Here is a 16,634-nt window from a genome sequence, read left to right on the forward strand (position 1 = left end):
AGCATTTGTTGAGGCAATTCATCCTTTTTGAGAGGTATGAAAGCTGACCATTTTTCTTAATTGACTATAGAGGGAGCTGACTAGAAGCTAAAGAGATAGCTGAAGATGCAGAAATCTAGATTTTGTGGGCTCTTTTTGTCTGATAGTGTTTTTGGCACTAGGGAGAATCCTGTCATGCCATCTTCTGTCATCTGTCCTTCTGTTCTTTGATCTTTTGCCTCATTGTAGTTGGGGGGGGGGCAGGTTGTGTTTTTTTGGTTGGTTAGGTTTATATTCCCTAGTTTGCCAAGCATCAGCTATATATGGTTTCTTCCACAAATTGGGCTTAATTGCCCTTTCTTGTAAAGTGTCTTTTTATTATTTGTAATTTAGTAGTGTGTATTAAAACTGGAAATGTCATACCCTTTTTCCTGTTAAAATCTTTACCATGATTTCCTGTTCTGACTTGGGACGAAAAGTTGAAAACCTTGAAATACGTTTGTGAACTGCAGATCTGTAAAGAGAGAAGAGTCTGATCACATTAGTTGATCAATTTGTTTTGATAACTTAAAATCCCACCCCCCCATCTTTAGATCTTTAAAAGCATTAGTATATAAACAGAGAAGGAAGGAAAACTGTTGAACTTCTGTGAATACTTTTAATCCTAAGTAAAATTAGACTTTCTAATAAAAGTAAGAATTACTTTCATTGATTTTTATCTTGCAAATTCCCTGATTCGTCAAAAAAAAAAAAAAAAAAAGATAGGGAAGGTGTGGTAACTCTGCTTGAATATTTAGCTGAAAAACTCATGACCATTTCTGGTGACTAGAGGACTTGATCAATGTGGGATGCTTATGCTTCTGCTGCTTGCAGGTTGACAGATCCTTCAGGATCCAGTGGCAGGCTGCTTATTATCATGTGGTTCAGTCTTTTCTAATAATACCATTGCAAAATAAAGCAACTTCTTATTCATACAGTATAAAATTGCAGACCACAACTGATTGTTATACGGAAGGTTGTCTCAAGCTTCAGTTGCTTTTGCCCCATTACTATGGTAGTGGGGGAGGACCACAAACCGTAGTGTATTTCAGAGGGACATTGGGGAAGATTAGAATTACTATACTCCCTGCTTATTAGAGGAACTTACATGGAGAGAAAAGGTTATTCCCAGGTTGAATACAGAAACCAGTGTGAAGCAGACATTTATCCTGGGTTTCTTATATTTTATGCCCTAATCAAAATGCAGTGATACTGTTTACTTTGATCATTGGATTTTTTTTTCCTGTCTCTCATACTGATACATACTATGTATTTAGCCTCATGAGAGATTATTTTTTGCCCCAGGCACTATATTATTTAAATAAGCCAAACAGATGTAGAATGGAAAAAAGGATTCCTGTTGTTCTTATTTTAAAGTAGGAATCTGAGATGCAGTGACAGGAAGTGACTTGCCCGAGATTAAATAATATTTTTTCCTTAGAGCCCACCTGGGAGAAGAGAATTTCCAAGTCTCGATTTGTAAATCATGAGACCGTCCTGTGCATGCTCCCCTTGATGTTTCCAGTAGTCTTTATGTTCAAACTGTTAGCTGTGCTTCGCATTTCTCTGAGTGTGGCTGTGAGTTTGTCCAGGGATCCCTGTTCTCTTAAGTGCCATGGGTGCTTACAAAAAAAATCTATCGGTAACAACAGTGCCTTTTCACACACCACAGGAATGTAATCTGTCATAGATAGTTGATGGTAACCATTTTTCTTTAGGTCCGGTCTGCAATGCCCCCCCCCCCCCCATCCCCCTGCCGAATTACAGCCTCAAACATTCTTTGAACATTACAAGACCATGATATAAATTTGTGAAGCCAGTGGAATTACATCAGGGTTCAATGTAGTCCTGTTTTGTTGGTTAAACATCTGATATGATAGCTTCGTGACACATGCTTTCTTTTAATTAACTGTGATCAGAGGTGGGAGGGTGATGTGTCATAATGATGGTTATTCATGTGCTCTGTAGTAAAAATTGCCTCTAAGCCTATGTCATCTGTGGAAGATTTTCAATTTTTTAATATGGTCTGCATGGCCTTGAGGTTATTATGAAAGCTTTTAAAATTCTAAATAGGTTTCAGACTTGCTTCTTTTTATTTTTTCCCCTTTAGCTCATATAACATAATTTCAAATATGCAATGATTCATATATATTGAATATATATTTCATAAACATGAAACCATTTTTTTAAACTAGAAAATTTTGGCCAGGTTTCTTAGAGACTCTGTTGTGAGTGTTGTACAGTACATGTCTTTCCATAACCCTCCATTCAGGTCTCACTTCACTCTTCTGAAAAGCAGGATTTGTACATTTGAAAACCAAATGGGACCTGATGAGAAAATTTGCTACTTCTGAACATTGCAGGGGTCAATTTCAATATACCACGGGCTAGGGAAATATAGGCAGAATTACTTGAGGCTAAGAATTCTTGCCTTTGAATACAATAATCTGAAATGACTACGTGGCAAGATATGCAAACATGGACTTCCAGCTGAGAAGCTTGGTATGGCTCTTCCAGGTAGTCAGCTGTTAGTCCTTGCAAAAGTTTCTTCCTGCAAACCCAGAGGGTCTCAGCTCAAGTTTTTGGTTTTAGCAGCACTTTTATGCCCTGTAAGGTCTTGAGGTATGTATTCTCTGACAAGGATGGATTGTAAACAGTTGCCATGCCATATCACCAGGGTAGCAGGGAATACTGTTAGGATGTAAATTTAGTGAGATTTGCATGAAACAAGTCTGTTAAGATAGAGACAATTGAGGCTAAAAAAAAAAAAAAAAAAAAAAAAAAGCGCAGCAGGTGGTTGGTGTCATTTTTTCCTGAGTTTGGGCTGAACCTGGGTGCACTCTTGTAATCAATTTCAGTTTGTGTCAGGAGTTCGCCCTCGATTACTCCAAGATCTTGTAAGGTGATCTGCATACTGCAGAAGCTGGAACTTTGGCTATAAACACCTTTTGTATAAATCATGTGTCCTTAGGCTATAGGGTTGCTAAAAGCATGTTCTGAGCAGGCTTCCAGACATTCAGAGGTCTCATAGCCATTTAGCATGACTCTAATATCTACTCACCTCTGATAAATCTGGCTTTTGAACAGTTGATTAGCTCTACTTGGGATCTGCATTAAGACCATGCCAGTGTGTAGGTATTCACATAACATCAAGCTCTAAAATACAGCAGTCAAAATACGACATAAAATACTAGCCAGAACTGTCTAGGAATGCTGATTGTGCAATGGGTTTTACTCATTATTGAAGTGCTACTTTTATTCCTTAGCTACTTGTTGATGCACTGGCCTCTCCTTCTGTGACAGGATGCTAGCTCTGGTTTCATGATACAAAGGCTTTGGCATCAATGACAGCTTAAGAAGTCCTGTTTACCACCCTAGGCATGATATGCCTTCTGCTGTTGTGGTGCAAATATTTGTGTCCCTATTCTATGACCTCGGTCAGGCCCTCCTCCCTTTTTCCATTCTTTCTTTCTCTCCTAAAGCTCTGGGTCAGTTCACTGATCTGGTTCACACTGTCCCTCACAAACAGAAGTACCAGAACAACTGAGTGATGGCATGCTACAGTTGTGAGGGCAGGAAGAACAGCTGCCAGGATGAGGAGGAAGCAGTGGGAACTCCTTAATTGATGCTGCTCAAGTTCCTGAATCGTGAAATCACAGCTTTAGTGTAACTTCCTGCAGATCTGTCCTTTCATTCATATTTGTTCCATAAACAGTCTACAGACTGTGACTTGCTACCATCAGCAATCTTTCAGAATTCTCTTTTTCTTGTCGTGCAAAAATGTAAAGCCACCAAATAGTCAAATTGTGTTACGTTAGTATTAGTGCATCTTTTTAAAGAGTTCATCTTTAAAATTCAGTCCTTTCTGGAGTTCTGTGTGGAATTGTCACCAAGTCACAGCATTAAGTAGCACAGTCAGTAGCAGAGAATAGGGCACAATGATGTTGCTGCTGGAAAGTAGTTATATTTCAATTACCAAAGCATAAGATGCCCTTTATTGTAAGCTAGATACAGACGTTTAAAGGACAGGTATCTGCAGAATAATTTACAGGGCTTAACAGTGTGGTAGTGGAGGGAATGAGTAAGGAGGGACAATGATGAAAGTACTGTGTTCACACATCTAGTTATCTACAGAAGCTATATCTACACAAGCTGAATGTAAGAGATGATTTTTGGACCTCCTAGAATTCTAAGTATGTTGGCTTGGTTGCCTTTTATTTTTTTTCCTGGGAAATAGCCTTAGTTGCAAAACCTTCTACCCTTTTCTTTCCAGCTTTGCCTAAGTATGGTTTTTTTTCTCTTCCTTTTTAATATACTTTGCCACGCAACTGTCTTACTTCACTAGCATGGTCTATTTGATTCAAATGGATAGTCGTCTGTCTTCCCAAGCTGAAGAATATGAATTATGGGCCATATTTGACCTACATTATATTTTTTATCTATATAGGCCATTACTATCTGGCCAACTCCTTACTGAATTGGCCAAAACAATCCTTAATGTTTGGCCTGGGAAAAATGAGTTAGAAGTGGTTTTCTTCATTGAAAAGGAAAAAAACAAGAAAAGGTGACATTGTACCTTTTCCTCTTTCTTACCCCTTATATCTTCCTTTTTACAGAATGTTAAAGAAAGAAATTGTAAGACATACTTACTGCTTGTACTGATCAAAAATGCATGAATGTTTTGCTTCTTTACTAAAAGTGAAGGTTGGGATTGCAAATGAGTCACTGAAACCACTTTAAATTGCGTACTCTTTATTTTCGGCTGTATTAATTTTTGAGGCCTAATTTTTAGGACAGATATCAATTACGTTCATAAAATGAAAAAGCTGGTTTTAGTGATGACTACAATATGCTGTCATGAACTGAAATATTTCTGGAAATCTCTTGCCTGCTTATTTTCATGTTATTATGTAATGATTCCTGTGAGCGATACAAATGCTGATAATCATTATTTTTCAGAAGCGGAAGGAATCCAATTGGAAATTTGTGGAAGAACTCCTTAAAAAATCCACTGATGCTCAAGTAAGTGTGTAAAGGAAGAAATAATGAACAAGGGAAGTGTCAGGGATGCTTTCAGGAAAAGACAGTGCTTGAAACAAAGTCAAACTAACAAGCGTATTTTTGGAATTCTAGTGTTTTTATCACAGGTAAATGAACATCCTGGACATAGCTGAACTATGGCAGTATACAGTTCCCTCCTTGTTAGCGGTTACACTTGCTTTAAAGTGGTTGTGCTTGATGCTAAATTGTCAGATAAAGGAAAAAGATAATTATCCTGGAAGGGAAGGTATTTGGCTACTCAGACAAGATGTATTCAGAATAAGAACTGGATGCTTAGAAAATGTAAACCAGATACTGAATGTAAGGATATCAAGTTGAGGAGACATGATGAGGGAGATAGTCAGTTGCATTGAAAATTCAGCTATATCCTCATCACAGCGGGAAGGTGACTTGCCTTGCTGAGCAATTTGTCTTACAGGCTTGAATCAAACTCTTACTGATAAGGTTCTAGTTTCTGAGCACTCATTTCATACCTTATCATTTTTCTTTCTGCAGAACTGTTAATGCAATGCTTCATGGCCCAGAGGTCAGAATTGACCTCCTTTTAAAATGCTTTTAAATATGCTGTTCATCACGTTTTTAAATATGTTACGTTGCAGCTCTGTAAATTTGTTCTGAAGTTGCATGGTACAAATTGCAAATGCTGTATCAGCAACACCTATAAAAATAATTTCTTTAATTTGCGTATGCTTAAGACAAGAATAAACATGGTTATTTTCTTATTTGGTTGCTCATGAAATAAAAAAAACACCTGCAAAGTTCTGTTGTTGAAAGCAAAAGAGGAATCAGTTCTTTTTTTTATTATTGCTGCCTTGTTCATGCAGCAGCAACAGCTGCGGTTGAAGCTGGAGTATGGAACAATACTTGTTACAATTACAGTTTTTACAAAAAAATATCTTGTAGTTGTTAGGATAGTTGAAACAGTAGGGTATTTAAAAAGTTGGAAAATCATGCTATACATAAAGTCTAATGTTTATGTAAAAAGGTTAGCTCTTTGAATGATTTCACAGTATATAACTGAATACACACACTGTGCATATACATTAAAACTACAGTGATGACTTCACTTATTGGATGCTTACTGTTCTGTGAGAGAAACTGGAGAGATTTACATGAGATAAGAGGCATAAAAACTGTGAGTGGCTTATTAGCCACCTTCCTGTGTTGCATCTTCTGTATGTCAGCAACCTGAGAAACATTAAGAGGACACTTGTAATTACATTTTTCTTCAAAATATTCCTCTTCTCTTGTAAGTGTTTATTATTTTGAATAAAGATTACTCTGAAGTTGAATATACATGAAATATACAGCTTTTTAATGCTTCTGTTAAACAAGTATTGAATTGTAGACAGTTTAGAAAGGCAGCTAGGTGGCCAAGTTCGGAAGATTCGAATAATGAGTCAGTCATGACACAGTAATATGAGGCAAATATCAGTTTTCATTTCCAAAGGCAACCACTGTTGGAATTAAAACAAACCTTCATTTGCCAAGGATATGTTTGCAACTATTACCAACCATCTAAGGATCCATCTAGTTTATTTCCTTTTTTTTTTTTTTTCGTTCATTGTTTTTTCTTGCATTATGGAGTTAGCTGCTTGTAGGAGATGCTCCTTGGAGAGCATTAGTCCCTATATGTGCATGCACAAGTACATGTAGGTACTTCTATTAAAAAATGCATCCTGCTTCCTATCCCTGCACACCAGCCTTCTTGACAGTGTCTAGGAAGGAGATTTTCTTTTACCAGTAGACATGTCCATCTCCTCTGTTGATCTGTCAGCTTCATGTGGTCACTCTTATCTTATCCTTTTGCATCTCTGAAGTATCTGCTGAGTGAGTATGTTTGAGACCAGAAAATGTAGGAATGAGAAGCACAAGGAGATATCAAGAAATGAATAATGAAATGGAACATGGAGAAGCAGGAAAAAGCAAAAGGGAGAATAGTGGTCTTTGAATGAACAAGAGGACAGTATTGATGATGCTGCCCACTAACACTTGGCTTGATTTTGTTAGTAAGTCCTACCTGAGCCATCCTTTTCAGCATATACCCTCTGTTATTTATACTAGAGATGCACAGTAATAGCTGTGCAAAATAAGTTAGAAGAAATGATAGTGCCAAATCACTCATTTGCAAGAAAGGGCAGGAATTGGTGGTTAGAAACTTCATTTTTAAGTATATGGGAGCTTAAAAACTAATCATGTTCAGTACATAGTATGTCCATCAACCTCATAATCCACTTGTGCTTGTTGCTCCCTAATTTCAAAAGCAGAATGGGAATATACAAAGGATGGGAGGAAATGGAGATGAAGTCAAGTATGCATAGTTTTGTGTATTCAAAAGCATTTGAAAAAGGTGCAGATCATACATTTGTAAGGTAAATTGATAATCTCCTTCCTACCAGTAACTGTTAATTTCTCTTCATGTGAACTTCAATTTCTATGTTGTGAAAAGATGATTTAATAGGCACTGTTGCAGACATGGATTTTGAGGGTAAGGGAGTGTCATGAAAGTAGAGAAAAGAATGGTCACCTTTGATGATGAATCAGCAGAAACTGGAGTTAGCTTTAACATCCTTAGGACAGCTAAGTATTGGGATGCAAAAATGACTAACCAGTGTTAAACCTGCAGCATTTGGGTAGTTTCAGTAAAACTGTTGAGTATAGTGATCCCCAGCAGAGAGCGAGCAGCCCTCATGCAGGCAGCAGAGTGCCTGAGCCACCTTCATCCAGGATATGCCTGATTTTGGGGATGGTAAAGACTTCCTGAGGAGATGTCCTATGTCCAGGTGAAGGTGGCAGAGGGGTGCTGCAGTGCCCTGTCTCCAGGTAGGAACTCCTTCTTTATAATGTTATAGTCAGCCTGCTTCTGACCAAGGAAAAGATGTGAAGGTGGTATTCAGGTTAGGGGACCAATGGAGATGGGAAGCATAAATACTCTATTTGCGAGCTGTAAATAAACATAGGAGCAATAGTGGATACCTGTGCAAGTGCAGAGTCCTGCTTCCTTGGATATATCCTTTCAGTTTCAAACAGTTGACAGACTGGTGAGTTTCTCAGCCGGAAACTGCTCTCTTTTTTTATAATTCTCGATGGATAGAGTTGAAGACAATTGATCGTGTGAAAGATCTCCCATCTGTATCACAAAAAAGGACATTTATGGGGAAACTAGTTACATAAAGTATTCCCTGCTTCTGTTGTAATTTGGATTTCTGTTACTGGGCTAATGACAAAAGTAGAGCTGGTTTACAATTCTATTTGTACTACAAAATGAAAAAGGTTGTACTAGAAATATTAACATAGCTGTATTTTTATACTAGGCAACATCAAACTGACTAAATTTATGGATTGTCAGTATAAGATGAATTTGTATTTACAGAGTTTTATTGTAAGTGAGAATCAAAAGCTTTTTTGTTCATAAGAACTAACAGCAGTCTGTCTTATTAGCCTTCTCTCATTTTAGAAAATAAATGCTTCATGTTGTTTCATTTCTGCCTCAATTTTGTCATACCTTCACTATATTTTTTGTTTAATTCTACTCTAAAAGAGATACAGAAGTATTTGTTGGAGTTCTAGAAAACCAATTTTGTTACTACAGTAGGAGGTCATAAGAGAAAAATGTTGTGTTTAGATAGTACTATCATTTTGATAGTATCTGGTATTCTTCCCTTCTGCGATAAATTAAAAGCTGACTACCTCAAGAGTTCTGGTAGTATTTCCAGCAGTGCAAGAGAACATTTTAAGCAAAAGAGCAATGAGAGAGTCCATTAATCCCAGGGATATTTGAAGTCTGGAGAACTTTCATATTAAATTTGAGATAAAGCCTTCAGTACTATCCTGGTTTTGAAAACTGTTCTAAAACTATTGTTGGACAGATAAATAATGGTTGAAATTGAAGCTGCTCACAATACCATATTTACTGTTGAATTAATTTAACTGAAGCAGTCATTGTTTGTTGAAGTAGATCCTAAACATAATCCTATGCACAAATTACAGCTTTAAGACTAAGCATTCTCTTTCTAAAGGGTGTGTGTTTTGGTTTGGGTTTTTGTGATTTTTTGGTTGTTGTTTTTTTTTTTTTTTTTTTTACATCTTTCATAACTGGGTAGATCTCTCTAGAGAAATAGATATGTTCATCTGCAGTTTTTTGTTTTATATCAAGACTCTTGCTTTTATTCATTAAAAAAAAAGCAGCTGTTGAAAATGGCTGCAGTTCTGTCCCTTGTTTTTTTTATAAAAGATTGTTATTTTGGGAAGACTACTGATTTAATAGTTACAGTTATGTCGTAAATAAAAACAATACTTGAGGGTCACCTTTCATTTGTAGGCATTTTTATTATATTTGAACTACTATTCTGTACATCTTTTAATGAGTCTCTCCTGAAGAGTTTCTTTTCTATTTCAGGGATTTCGTATGTTGTTATACATGTTTTGAATATATCATTTTCTATGGCAACTGAAAATGCCTTTTCAATTTTCAAGTCATTTTAGAAATATACCACTTTAGAAGCCATACGCCCTACCTTAATTGTTCATGAGAAGGCAGATATGATTAGAAGTTATTGTAGATGATTGGTGTAATTGTTTACAGTATTCTGATAAAGTGTAGCAAATAATGTTTTTGACATGAATGTATAGCCAGGTAGAGATAAGTTAATGAGTTATAACTCCTTTGTGTAGCATTGAAAACAGGGAAAAAAGCAGCTCTAAGACATAGTAAGCCATAAGAAGTAGCATTGTCGGTAAGAGCAGAAGTCCTGCTCTTTCAGTAACAGGTACTTAATGAAAGACTATTTTAAAACAACAACAACCACCAAACAAACAACCAATCTCCCCCCCCCCCCCCCAACAAACCCCAATACAACCTAATGCTATCTTTTTCCATCATCTGGCATCAGTGATTTTTTTTTATTAGTATTATTATTATTTTATTTAAGTCTTTTCTGAGCAAGGTGAGCTTGGGACATAATTCAGGATATAGCACTGTAATTGGAACTGAAGGGGTTAACTTCCCAATATTTATCTGAGGCATGGTTTCCTTCATTTCCCTTCCTGGGTGTCCTGGTTTCAGCTGGGACAGAGTTCTTTTTTTCTTTCTAGTAGCTGGTATAGTGTTATGTTTTGGGTTCAGTATGAGAAGAATGTTGATAACACACTGATGTTTTCAGTTGTTGCTAAGTAGTGTTTAGACTAAGTCAAGGATTTTTCAGCTTCTCATGCCCAGCCAGCAGAAGGCTGGAGGGGCACAAGGAGTTGTGAGGGGACACAGCCAGGGCAGCTGACCCAAACTGGCCAAAAGGGTATTCCACACCATGTGACGTCATGCCCAGTATATAAACTGGGGGGAGTTGGCCTGGGTGTGGATTGCTGCTCAGGAACCAACTGGGCATCGGTCGGTGGGTGGTGAGCAATTGCATTGTGCATCACTTGTTTTGTATATTCCAATCCTTTTATTATTATTTTCATTTTATTATTGTTATTATTATCATTTTTAGTTTCTTCATTTCTGTTCTATTAAACTGTTCTTATCTCAATCCACAGGTTTTGCTCCCCCCCCCCCCCCCCCCCCCCCCCCCGATTCTCTCCCCCATCCCACTGGGTGTGGGGGGAAGTGAGTAAGCGGCTGCGTGGTGCTTAGTTACCAGCTGGGGTTAAACCACAGCACTGGGGCTATGATTTTGAGTCATAAAACTCATCCTGTATATTTTTTTATTTTTCTTACCCCTTTTATTCCTCTTCAGCTTATTTTATGCAGTTAGAAATTCCAGGCCTGTATAGTGTTTGGATGTATTTGAAAGCTAGAATTAGGTCAGGGGTTTCTCTTGTCAGAGAACAAGTTTGCTACTATCCCAGAGATACGTTAGACTTACATGTGTAAAAGTCTTCCCTTAAGACAACTACACAGAAGGTGGTCCACTAAAGCACTTTTATAGTCAGCGGAGACAATAAAGCCCTTCCAGGGCTTATCATCCTATACTTATCATATTAAAGTAGATATCTAAAATAGGCTGGATTGAACACATGTTTTCAGTCTAAGCATGGAGCTCCTAATATCCTAGCTCTGATGCAAGTCCAGTTTTGCTGACATCAAAAGCTGGATGAGATGAATCCCACTCTCAGTATCCCACTATTACAACCTGAATGCTTCACTGTGTTCAAAATATTTGGCATTTCCTGTTTTCTTTCCTATGAGACGCCTTGCTTTTGTGTGCAAAATTTGGAACTGATGAATACGAAAAATGTGGTGTGGTGTGGGAAGTTTTTTGTCTGGGTTTTTTTGTTTGGGTTTTTTTTCTGGTGTTCAGGGACTTACTTGCCTTTGATTTAGAGCTGTCTGGGATGTTAGCCGTATAACCATGTTGCAGAGATTTGAGAAGGGACATGATTCAGAAAGAAAAGATCCTCCTGTTTGGAACAGAGAAACATGAGTTCTCAGATAGTTACACCTTCCCTCTGTATCAGTAGTGAATGAGCCCTCCTTTGGACTTACATGACAGAAGGGCTTAAATGTTCCGCTAACTCATGCATTCAGTATAGCTACTGCCCCGTTTACTGCTTTGTGAGGGTCGGTCTCTACCATGCAGTCATGTTTCCAGTTAGGCTCACCTATTGAGTGGGCTGTTATCTTAATGTGTCTACAGCTCTGTGGACACCTGAAATGGTGCATGATGAACTATTATATTGGCTGGATTGCAGGTTGTAATTGTCAGCTTTTATCTTCTAGTTCATTGCTCATATTAGTAGATGCATTTCCTCAACATTATAAAATTAAAAATAATTTTTGTATTAGGAAATTATTCTTAATAGTGTAGTAGTATTGGGTTTATGTGTAGACAAGGTGATGCTCCCCTCCTCAAACTTCTTATTCCCTTTTCAAGACTGCTGCGTTAGAGGAACACTTACGAATGCATCTTCAGTGCTGTTTGACTTTGTGTAGTTTCTGGGACTTGAACCTATCTATTGTCACCGTACTCTGGGATTATTACAGCAAGAACCTGGTAAGTAGATGACTGTATTAAAATGTAGAATTGCATGTGGATGGTCCTTGATTTTGAGCAATTAATTCTGATTCTCCGGTAGCCAAGCGTGATTGCTATACTTTTGTAAAACTGACTAGTCAATGGCAGTATCCCTATATTTGCTATATTTATTTAAGAAATCATGTTTAAATACATGTTATGGTCCCTTACATTATGTCATCATAGAATGAATTATAATATATTTTTACTCTTATTTTTCATCAGGACTACTGATTTTAAGATCTTGCAAAAACACTTTGCACATAGTTACAATGCATTTTTATTTTTTGAGTTGTGGTAGGAACATATCCTTTTGTTTGTGTGAAGGATTGCATCTTATTGCCGTTGGAATATTAGCATTTACTGTTACTTATAATCTTTTCTGTTTTCATTTATTCTTTTAGAACAGTTGCTTTACTGTTCCTTGGCTTGGTCTGAAGGGTCTGGCAAATGTTAGTAAAACTTCTTTGTCAATGCTTGAGTTGGTAAAAAGTTGCTGTTGTGAACAGCAGATCCCCACCCTGTACGAGTCCAGCAACAGTTACTTCATTTTTGTCAGCATTTTGGCACGGATGATGAAGGAAGCAGAGAACAGTGGCGTGCATCCTTGGAAACAAATTAAAGGACGGTATGGCCGGTGTTTAGTTTCTCTCACGTTGTAAGAGGTCTAGTCACTCAGACTGCGTGGCCCTTCCAGCCACATTCCAAAGCAAGCGGAGCGGGGTGGGGGGTACTGTCCTCATGAGAACGTAAAGGGGATGAGGGATCCAGGGTGATTCATAATTTGAAGAAAGCAGTTGTTCCCTGAAGTTTCTGTTGCCAGCTGAGGCTGTGACAGGGTCCAAGAGCTGGGTCCAAGAATCACCTTGGCACCTAGCCTGTGATGATTTACTCAGTCCCACGGGCCAGGAATTTGGTACGCTGGCAACCTATGCAGTGGTACAACCCTATTGCCAGACAGGTAATGTAATTAAAGCACAGAAGTTCTGTCTGAGCTGCATGTAAGCCATGTGTGTTGTCCAAGAACATGCAGACTGGCTCTCGCTAGGCCTGCAATTTCGTTTATATTTCCATATTCTTTTTCATGGTTTCCAAAATTTCTCACAATATTGTTTTTGTGAGGGTTTTAATTTTTAATTTAATTTTGAAATTGCTAATTAAGAGGTATGGTCAGTCATGCTATAAAAAACACATAGAATATATATGCTCTAAATCAAAAGTCTGATGTTTTATATATTTACTGAATCCTTAAAACTTCTATTATAGTAATGAGATTGTACTGATCATTAAAAGTGCTTACTTTTAAATTTATTTTTTTTTCATTGGATATAGAATACTTAGAATTAGTTTTGCTTTGGGGTTTTTGTTTGATTTTTTAAAAAGATTTCATTAAATATTAATAAAAATAATTAAATTTTATTAAGTATTGATAAAATCTTTTTGTATGCAAGTAATAAATATATAAAAAATGTACATGTGTATGCACACCTTACAATATTATGTGGTATATTTCTCCCAAGAAAGAAGGGTTATCTTGGCTATCAGAAAGGGAAAATGTACCTAATGTCTATGTACCTTCACAAGTTGTTACAGTCAGTAAAGTTCAGGTTTAAAAATTACTACAACTACATAGAAACAAATATGTTGTTGGATGCGGAATCAGTGTCTTGCGTTAGTAATTTTAATTAGCCTGCTCTGTTTTTACTGAAAACAAATGATACTTATATTTTTGTGCTGTTATAGCTTGTTACTTTCCCTAATTTAAGAGGGGGAATAATAATACACAACACACACTGTGTCAGTCTGCTCAACCAGTATTCATCTTTTTCTACCTTGAATAAATCAATTACACAAGTAGCAAAATTTAACAGCCTACAGCTATGATTTTGGGATGAACTCTGTTTTCAGCAGCTAACCAAGCATTAATTGATGCATGAAGAACGTAAATGCCTGTCAGTAGTAATTTACTACTAAACAACATTAATTGGATTTGCTGTAATTTTTGGTGGCTAGATCTGATAACCTCAGCACCATTTCCAACTATTTTTCCAGGTAACAGAATAGGAAAACAGCATTTATGGATGTTTAACTACTGTATGTGGAACTTACTTTAAATTAAAGGTGAAGGATATACCCAAGGTTTTAAACACAGAAATCAAAAAGTTAAGCAAGCCATTTTCATTTCACTCCTTTGTCATAGGAATGGTGACATTTATTTAAAAGTCCAGATCTGAGCAAAGATCACAGAAAAAACACTTACGTAAAAGCTTTCTGCTTTTTGTCAACCCCTTCAGAGTTGCAAAGTAGCAGTGCTTCTCACCATCAGCTACTGTCCTATAAGCAATACAGCCTAAAGGTTCTTAACATCCTCCTGCTGAAGAGAGGTTTCTCTCCCAAACGCCTCAGTTTCCCTGTTTTCTCTCAAACTTGTTGTCCACAGTCTGTATAGTAGGTGTGCAATACAGGTCAGTACAGACTTTGGCGAAGCACTGTGTAGAAAAGTAGCTGTCCATCAGAAATCTTCCTCTCCCTTTTGCTGCAGTGATTGTTAGGTAGGTGAGCCTTTGATCACAGCAGCTGTGGCAGTATAACATAAGAACAGAAATCAGTAGCTAAAGGAAGGAGGGTCCCTGGTCTTTTTAATTTTCTTTGTGCCACATGGAAATAAGGGATTTTCCAGGGAAGAAGTTGGGGTACAGGAATTGTTTGCTGTTGCGAAGAGATGCCACTTGACAACTTCCTTCCCTAGCAGCCCTCATGGGCTAAATTTAATGTGAAGGCATGATATGGAAGACATCCATCACAGACAAAGTAGAGAGAATCTGCTCATAACATTGTGTTCAACTTTGTACTAGAGGCTGGATGAGGGAGAAGGGTTAGGCTGTACCTGGCGTTGAAAACTCTTAACATGTACCTTGTATTAGGAGCAGAAAATGAAGTAGCATGTTTGTTCCAGTAGCCGAAAGAGTAGAAGAGGGGAGGGAAAAGAGGATATTTAGGATTTAAGGGTTATTGGAAGAGGATAACTGTAAACTAAAATAATGAAAATACAATTTTAGTCTATCAAGCAGATAGAAAATTGCATACTTTAAGAAACCTTCTCTTTCTTGTTTTTTTTGTTTGTTTGGGTTTTTTTTTAATGTAGAATTTATTCCAAGTTCCATCGGAGAAGAATGAAGGAGCTGACAGAAGTGGGGCTGCAGAACTTTTTTAACCTGTTCCTCATGCTGGCAATTGTTGCGGAGACAGAAGATATAGTGAGTCGAGTGTTGGATCTTTTGGATTTCCTGACTCCATCCTCCCTCACCGTGTCTCAGAGAGCTCTCATCTGGAGAGGTCATTTTGCTTTCCTTTTAATTTATGTTGAGAAGAACATGGACATTAGTGTCCTAGCTGAGAAACTCTCAAATGCTTTCCGTGAGAAGGCAAAGGAGTTTTTAGTAACCAAAAATGACTACGCACAGAAACAAAATCTGTGGACTCTACTTTCAACCTACATTGATGGTGTCCAAGAAGTTTTTGAGACCAGCTGCTACTTGAGTCTTTCTGAGGAAAAGTTGCTAAATGACGGCTTTACTATGCTGCTGCCTGCTTGTCGAGGAACTGAACTGAGTATGGTCCTAAATTTTCTTCAGGTTGTTCTAGCCAGACTTCGGTAAGTTATGTAGTTAAATTGTGGCTATAGACTGGCATGTTGGTTTTGTGTTTAGCGTTAAGCTGTAGTTCATATTAATTTCTTACTGAAGTAGAGTAAAAGGAAAGAGAAATGCCTGGAGGACTGTGAATGATACATTAAATTTAAAAATCCACCAGTACCTCACTGCATTGAGAATCTTAGAAATGTTTCCTTACTATTTCAGGACATTAGGTTTGACATCCCTGCTACTTTGTTATGAATTAGTGGCTCTGTAGAAAGTCATCCAGTTGCTACTGTTTCAGACAATACCATCTTTCTTTTGGCACAGGAAATTTCAAAATTATTATCTGTACTAAATTACTTAAGTTAGGGGGTTTTCATGTTTGGTTTTGGTTTTTTTTTTTTTTTTTTTTTCTTCAGTGAATCTATTCTATTTTTCAGACTCTTCATTCTATTTTTTTCTCTTTCAGCAAGGTTGCAATCAAATACAACAGTTATGGAGATTTAAATACTTGTCTGGGGTTCAATACGAAAGAAGGAAATCATATTTTACCACTTTCAAGCAGTTTTGCTTTGATGTACTAGTTCAGTTTTCAACATCTACAGTGCCCTTCAATAAGCATATTTTTGTCTACTGATGCCTTTGAGAAGTAGTCCTCCAGTTTGAAGCCCAAACTGCTTTTTTTTTTTTATAAGATATTAAGAGGCAGCTATTGATCTGCCATTACTTCAAATGTGCAAGACTGAAATATGTGGAAAGAGCTGTGGAGGAGTGCATAATAGGAATAGTGAGGCCCATATGCAAGATCTCTCTTTAACTAGGTTCTTTGTTATTGTCTAGTAGTTTGACTGCAGCTGTCAATAGCTTATACATCCAAAGACAACTGTTTTTCAGGCAGTCTTTT

At 37.3% G+C, this 16,634-nt stretch overlaps 1 protein-coding gene across 2 annotated transcripts in view; it reads left to right on the forward strand.

Annotated features, from left to right (window-relative positions):
* Window positions 1-16,634, forward strand: part of MMS22L (MMS22 like, DNA repair protein) — a 97,711-nt gene that overhangs the window by 21,890 nt on the left and 59,187 nt on the right. For both annotated transcript variants that reach the window (XM_030036235.2, XM_030036234.2), the window contains exons 11-14: window positions 4,978-5,040; window positions 11,952-12,071; window positions 12,497-12,720; window positions 15,238-15,747. In XM_030036235.2, the coding sequence (XP_029892095.1) occupies window positions 4,978-5,040; window positions 11,952-12,071; window positions 12,497-12,720; window positions 15,238-15,747 (917 nt within the window). The remainder of the gene's footprint in view (window positions 1-4,977; window positions 5,041-11,951; window positions 12,072-12,496; window positions 12,721-15,237; window positions 15,748-16,634) is intronic.

Source organism: Aquila chrysaetos, chromosome 2, assembly GCF_900496995.4.
Source record: "Aquila chrysaetos chrysaetos chromosome 2, bAquChr1.4, whole genome shotgun sequence".
In the NCBI taxonomy this organism is placed as follows: Eukaryota; Metazoa; Chordata; class Aves; order Accipitriformes; family Accipitridae; genus Aquila; species Aquila chrysaetos.